General features: G+C 35.5%; 1 protein-coding gene across 1 annotated transcript; it reads left to right on the top strand.

Annotated features, from left to right (window-relative positions):
* The first annotated feature begins 236 nt into the window (after positions 1–236).
* On the top strand, positions 237–7680 carry LOC120270397 (ABC transporter B family member 4-like). The gene is made up of 12 exons (XM_039277392.1): positions 237–365; positions 1064–1113; positions 3372–3552; positions 3663–3884; positions 3975–4213; positions 4324–4849; positions 4927–5200; positions 5291–5909; positions 5988–6216; positions 6304–6564; positions 6667–6930; positions 7012–7680. The coding sequence occupies exons 1-12, from the start codon at positions 237–239 to the stop codon at positions 7657–7659; spliced, it is 3642 nt and encodes a 1213-aa protein (XP_039133326.1). The 3' UTR covers positions 7660–7680.

Below are 7680 nucleotides of genomic sequence, written 5' to 3'. Positions count from 1 at the left end.
CAAGATTCATCAACAAAGTGTAAAGAAATTGCATTATGCATGCTTTCCAATTAATTTAGTTTGCACATCGCTTCCTTGTGATTGTTTTTCATGTTTTTGTTGCCATTTTGATGAAGTTTCTCGATATGGGGATCGATGATAAGAAGAAGAAGAAGAAGCAAGAAGGGAAGAAAGGAGGAGAGAGGGTGTCATTCTTTAAGTTGTTCTCGTTTGCTGATCCCAAGGATGTGGCGCTCATGGCTGTTGGCACGATTGCCGCCATGGCCAATGGATTCTCCAGCCCCCTCATGATCTTCATCTCCGGAGATCTTATAAACGCCTTCGGAGTTGCTAATAAGGACAATGTGGTTCACTTGGTATCCAAGGTTTGTGGACATACATCATTCCATTTGATTTCCAAGTTTCAAATTTGGTTTTGCATTGAGGAATTTGTACTGCTGTTATTAGGCTTAATTTGCTTTTCAGGTTAAATAAACCATGCATTCACTGTACCATTTTGATTTGATTGAATTAGATATGTGATAAGAAAGTACTTTGAATCTAAATTTAATAAGTGATTGATGCAATGATTGCCTATTTGTTTTTTTTCTTCTTCTTGATATCTGTTTTGAAATCCAACTATATATGAAGATTGGAAATAGATGACATGCATGTATAACTGTTTAAGCCCAACGACCATTTGGTCTATTGATATCGGGTCTTTTACGTAGGGTGTTTGTCTCGAGTGTTGAGCGTGGCTCCCCGAATTCGATCCCCATCTCGCGCAAGGTGAGGGCATAGTTCGGTGATGAGCGCGGCTCCCCCACGTGTTTCTTTATTAAATTTTCATTGATATTACATCTAAATAACGCTGGTTTGATTTCATTGGTTCTGCCAAACATAAATAAATAAAATAATGAACAAGACACAAATGTTTATGGAAAAAGCTGAAAGTATACTTTCAATAATCATATTTGCTGATAATCACCTTTCATTTGTATTCCGTTGCTAGCTGCTTGCAATTAATATTCATTTTTGCACAATAAAATTATTTTAAGCACTTTCAAATGACTCTTCCATTCAGGTAATTATCAAATATGTCTATTTGGCTATTGGGTCTGGAGTTGCTTCATTCCCTACGTAAGTGTGAAACTACTCTCTTTTTTTTTTTTCTCCTTTTTTATCTCTGAAAATTTCAATTCTTTCTCATATTCATTTCCTTTAAATAAGCTTATATGATGCCTTTGGTGGGTTTTTTTGTTTATGACTTTTAAACATTTGGCTTATAATTGGATGTGGATTAATTTCATGGGTTGGTTTGTCTTATAGTTTCTACTCTGACAACATGAAAATTATTCAACAATAATAATAAAAGCTAATAGTCCCAACTATTTTGAGATCTACTGTATAAATTCTACATTTGCACATTGCTCTATAAGAAACCAAAAAAACTACATAAACTAAGCTAAGACATATCATAATTTAAAAGTTCTATTAAAAACTTTTTAGGTCCACCTCTTATTTTACAACTCTTCATATAAAAGCCTTCCATTTTTAGATGGAGATATCTATCAGTTCTTTTTGAGAACATGAACATACCATCTTGAATGATTCTATCCTAACTTATCAATAATAGGTGCTAATTTTAATTTATTTTGAATAAATTCATTCCTTTAATTAGTTATTTATAATAATATTTGACATTCATTTCAACGTTCTCATCGTAGTTACGCCTATTCTTTCAATATGCTGTTTTGCCAAAACCACTTGGTTCATTTGGTCAGAGACATTAGCATGGGTTCCTCATGTAGCACGCGGAGTGGTGATGATTTGAAATTTTTGTTGGAGGAATTAACTCACGGGTGCTGTTGCCTAACTCACGCGCCCATGATGTGAAGGCGTGTTTGAGACAATAACTCTGGTGTAATATTAATATTAACAAGTGCTAATCTCCTTTGTCCAAAAAAAAAAAAATGTTGTTTTGTTAGAGTCAAATCCATAATAGCTAGCTTAACAACCATTTTATAAAAAAAAAAAAAACTAGCCTTTCAATTTAAGGAGCATTCTATGATCATAAAAAACTCTAAAAGCTTTCTTCTATTTTATCCAACCCACTTTAATTCTACCTATTTGTTACATTTTCTGCATGTTCCTAGTCATCTTTGATTATAGAGCCTAAATATCAAACATTTTACTTCTACTAATTTTAGTATCATTCATTTTAACTCTCTTTTATGTCCACTTATTTTATTACTGAAATTATTTTTTAGAGATTCTATCTTTATACAACTTAACTTAAAGCATTAATTTGTAAAGTATTTTTCAATATCTTTTACTTTAAATTGATATCTTCCTTATTTTTATCAACTGATTGTCAAAGATGTACTAAGAAATCTTATCTTAAATTTTCTTATTCCATTCAATTATAGGAATATCACTTTTATAATAAGTCCAATTGTTTATGTCATTATGGATATGATAGTTGAAAATTTCTTGCAAATACAATTCTTTTTAATTAAAATAAAAATTGATATAAAAAATGCGGTAAATACATTTCATACATTCTTTATTCTCCAAGATTTTAACAAGGCGTGGCTTACGTTTTGACTTGGAATTTCATTATATTGCCTTTAGTGCTCTTGTATATCTATTGATTTTGGCATTTTAAAAGGGGTTTTGGTAGTGGATGCTTCCTATTTATCATGTTTTGGTTCTTTTTAGTATATATTTTTTTATTGTGAAGATTAGCAGTTAGGCTGCTAATAAAAATAAGTGCTTGTACAAATCTCGTTAGAGCAGGCAGGGGTGAGATCCACATACACATGGACACCAGGACCATCTGCACATAAGCACTACTCACACTACCAGATATATGTCCTAACTAATGATTCAAACTTTTCACCACTTATAAATAGTTTTAACGGGTACCTGGTTACCAATATATCATTTGCACATTGATATTTTTAATATAGATCTCTTGATTGTAGAGTTGTTGTGTAGGTTTTTAGTTTTTGTTGATTGAGAATTTACTATATTCTTTTCTTCATTCTGAGTTTGATAAATGGTTTTTGTTTTTTCTTCTTAAAGTAAATATAATTTACAAAAAAACGAAAAATTATTCATAGCACAATGTTGAATGTTGCTATTGGTTCTCTATCTTCGTTCTTCTTCTTCTTATTTTTTTTTCTTTGAGAAATGTGGGTATGCTACGGCCCCTATTGCAAAGGTGTTATTAATATTTCCATGACTAATGCAATTACTAATGTGTTTTTCTATGGAACAATTATTTGAAATGATGTTAATTGTTGTTTAAAAGAAATTATTTGGTTCTTTTATTAGTGTTATGGTGTAAAATAGATTCTACCAAGAGGCTAATGTTTGAAAAAAATTAATCTAGAGGTATCATGTTGGATGGTTATTGGAGAAAGGCAAGCAACAAGGATTCGCGGTTTGTACTTGAAAACTATACTAAGACAAGACATAGCATTCTTTGATAATGAAACAAAAACTGGAGAAGTGATTGGAAGAATGTCAAGGGACACAATTCTCATTCAAGAAGCTATTGGTGAGAAGGTGATTCCTCAACATATTTTTGTTTCATTTTTATTTGAATGTCCATGTTATGTTTGACATAAGGTTGTGAAACAAAAAAAAAAAACATTCTTTCTTTCTTGATAATTTAGGTAGGAAAGTTCATGCAGCTTGTGACCACATTTTTTGGAGGCTTCATAATAGCATTTATAAGAGGATGGCATCTCTCACTTGTCTTGATGTCTTTTGTTCCTCTTATTGTAATATCTGGTGTTATCATTTCAATAATTACGTCGGCAATGTCAACCAGGGAGCAAGATGCATATGTTGATGCAGGAAATGTTGTTGAACAAACAATTGGAGCAATGAGAACAGTAAGTTCAAGCCTTTGTGCATGTTTTATCAATGGTTCAATTTCTAGTGTTCTACATAGATAATTTTTTTCTCTCTTTAACATATGTAAGGTTGCTTCATTTACTGGAGAGAAGCTAGCCATTTCAAAGTACAACCAGTTTATTAAAGTAGCATACAAATCTACAATTCGTCAATGGATTATTTCTGGCGTAGGAGGTGGTGTTGTATGGTTAATTGTCTTTAGCACCTACTCACTAGCAATATGGTATGGTGGTAAGCTGATTCTTCAAAAAGAATACAATGGCGGTACAGTTATTAACATCGTAATGGCAGTTTTGACAAGTGGAATGTAAGTTCAAAATTTTTTTATTGTATCTTGTAGTGTTATGAAGCAATGAAAATGAAATTCTTTATGTAACAATAATTTTTGGATTTGATTCTTAAATATTATAATGGTAGGTCACTTGGTCAGGCATTACCCTGTGTGACTGCATTTGGTGAAGGGCAAGCTGCAGCATATAAAATGTTTGAGACAATTAAGAGAAAACCTGCAATTGATGCTTATGATACAAATGGTATGGTGTTGGAAGATATAAAGGGTGTTATTGATCTGAAAGATGTAACTTTTAGCTACCCATCAAGGCCAGACCATCTTATATTTGATGGGTTCTCACTGCATGTACATAGTGGCAAAACTATGGCTCTAGTTGGGGAGAGTGGTAGTGGGAAATCCACTGTGTTTAGTTTGTTAGAGAGGTTTTATGATCCACAGGGTGGTGAAGTCCTAATTGATGGTGTAAACCTGAAGAACTTGAATCTCAAATGGATTAGAGAAAAGATTGGACTTGTAAGCCAGGAGCCCATTTTATTTACAATGACAATCAGAGAAAATATTGCATATGGAAAGGAAGGCGCAACCCCTGAGGAAATCAGGACAGCAGTTGAGCTTGCTAATGCTGCAAATTTCATTGACAATATGCACAATGTAGATATAATCTTCCTATTTTCATCTAGTTGCTTTCGTGCCGTATGTTGTTATTAGTGACTTTTCTTCTTCCACAGGGTCTGGACACCATGGTTGGTGAGCATGGAACACAGCTTTCTGGTGGGCAAAAACAGAGGATTGCGATTGCTAGATCAATCTTGAAAAACCCAAAAATCTTGTTACTGGATGAAGCTACTAGTGCGCTAGATGCAGAATCAGAGCGAATAATTCAAGAAGCATTGGTCAAGGTCTTGATAGATCGAACCACCATTATTGTAGCTCACCGGCTGGGTACAGTGAAAAATGCTGATACAATAGCAGTTGTTTACCGAGGAAAACTAGTAGAACAAGGTAAACATTTAATTTTTCTTAATTCCATAGTTTGAAATCAATGTGCTATTTTCTTTTAGTTTAATGAGTTGCATATATCATGTTGGGTAGGTTCACATGCAAATTTGATGAGCCATCCTGAAGGAGCCTATTCCCAGCTTATTAGATTGCAAGAAAATCAAAAACATGATAAGGAAGAACCCTATAAACATTCACAAAATATGGTTTTAAGTAATGATACAGTAACACCCATAGTCAGATCAGAGAGCCATAGATCTACAAGGAGGTCAACAAGTAAAGGCTCCAAGTTAATATCTCAGAATAACAATAGAGAAGATGATTTTGAAAAACCTCTAGAAAAAGATAACAATGGGATTCGCAAACAAGTCTCAATCAAACGGCTGGCATCTCTGAACAAGCCAGAGGCACCAATTCTTGCACTGGCATCTATTATAGGTGCCATTAATGGACTGACAATGCCAATGTTTGGGTTCTTGTTATCAAGCGCCATACAGACATTCTATGAACCTCCACATGAGCTTCGGAAGCATTCTAGTCTTTGGGCATTAAGGTTTTTGGCCATGGGATTTCTATGTTTGGTGGTATCACCTGTGGTAAGCTTCCTCTTTGGCATGGCTGGTGGAAAGCTGGTTGAGCGGATCCGTTCTCTTTCATTTGAGAGGGTGGTGTACCAAGAGATTAGTTGGTTTGATGAGCCCTCACATTCCAGGTCCCTTTTATTTTCATATTTTCTTTCTATGGGTTAGATTGAATGTTATGTACATATTGAATTTCCTTCACATTGTAGTGGGGCCATATGTGAGAGGTTGTCTGCTGATGCTACAACAGTGAGTGAAATTGTGGGAGAAAGCTTATCACAAATGGTTCAAATCTTGTCTATGGTGATTGCTGGGCTTGTGATAGCAATGATTGCTAACTGGAAGTTGGCATTTATAGTTATAGCCTTGCTTCCTTTAATCTGTTTACAAGGGTACGCTAAGATGAAGTTTTCCCAGGGTTTCAGTGCAGATGCAAAGGTAATTTCTCTCGAGATAGAATTTAACAGTTGCATTTTACATGAGAGCTTGATTGGGATGGTGAGAAATTTGAGTTTGCAGGTCAAGTATGAAGAAGCTAGTCAGGTGGCAAATGATGCAGTTGGAAACATTAGAACCGTAGCATCGTTTTGTGCTGAGACGAGAGTGATAAAAGCGTATCAGAATAAATGCGAAGGCCCCTTGAGAAATGGAGTTCGGCAAGGGATCATTAGCGGGTTGGGGTTTGGCTTCTCATTCGCAGTGTTATACGTTGGTTACGCCATTTGCTTCTATGCTGGAGCTCGTTTCATGCATAATGGGAGCGCCACCTTCGACCAAGTCTTCAAAGTGAATGTCCATTTATATATATATTCCATATATTGCAATATTTTCCTTACATTTTGAAAGAAATATTTGAGAGTTTAATGTAATAATTCATGATGATGGCAGGTGTTTTACGCGTTAACAATGGCAGCTTCAGGTGTATTACAATCCAGCGCTTCCGGTACAAAAACCAACAAAGCTAAGGACTCAGCAGCTTCAATCTTTGAGATTCTTGACAACAAGTCCAAGATTGACTCTAGCACCAATGAGGGTGTCACATTGGCATATGTGCGAGGTGACATTGTGTTTCAGCATGTTAGTTTTAAGTACCCAACTAGACCTGAAGTTCAAATCTTCAAAGACCTTTGCTTGACTATTTCCTTTGGAAAGGTACATACATATAAGTTCTTTTTATATTATGTTATAATACATACATTAATCCTAGTTTGAAGTTTCATTTTTTCTGTTTAGACTGTTGCACTAGTTGGTGAGAGTGGCAGTGGGAAATCTACAATTATTGCCATGCTAGAGCGATTCTATGATCCAGATTCTGGCATGATCTTACTTGATGGAGTTAAACTTCAAGACCTAAAGATTAGTTGGTTAAGACAACAGATGGGGTTGGTGAGCCAAGAACCAGTGCTATTCAATGACACAATACGTGCAAACATTGCCTACGGCAAGCAAGGACAAGTATCTGAAGAGGAGATTATAGCGGTAGCTGAGACGGCCAATGCACACAGGTTCGTGTCTGGATTGCCTCAAGGGTATGACACCAATGTTGGCGAGAGAGGAGCTCAGTTGTCTGGTGGTCAGAAACAAAGGATTGCTATAGCAAGAGCCATTATTAAGGACCCCAAGATCTTATTGCTCGATGAGGCAACTAGTGCTTTAGATGCCGAGTCTGAGCATGTGGTTCAAGAAGCATTGCAGAGAGTCATGGTTGGGAGGACTTGTATTGTGGTGGCTCACCGGTTGTCAACAATTAAGGGAGCTGATGTCATTGCGGTCATTAAAAATGGAGTGATTGTTGAACAAGGGAAGCATGAGGAGCTTATAGAGTTGTGTAATGGAGCTTATGCATCCCTAGTGGCATTACATTCCACCTCCTCCTCTTAAACTTTGTCTGAAGCTAATGCA

Source organism: Dioscorea cayenensis, chromosome 2 (genome assembly GCF_009730915.1).
Source record: "Dioscorea cayenensis subsp. rotundata cultivar TDr96_F1 chromosome 2, TDr96_F1_v2_PseudoChromosome.rev07_lg8_w22 25.fasta, whole genome shotgun sequence".
Lineage (NCBI taxonomy): Eukaryota > Viridiplantae > Streptophyta > Magnoliopsida > Dioscoreales > Dioscoreaceae > Dioscorea > Dioscorea cayenensis.
This window is presented reverse-complemented; position numbering and strand designations above follow the sequence as displayed.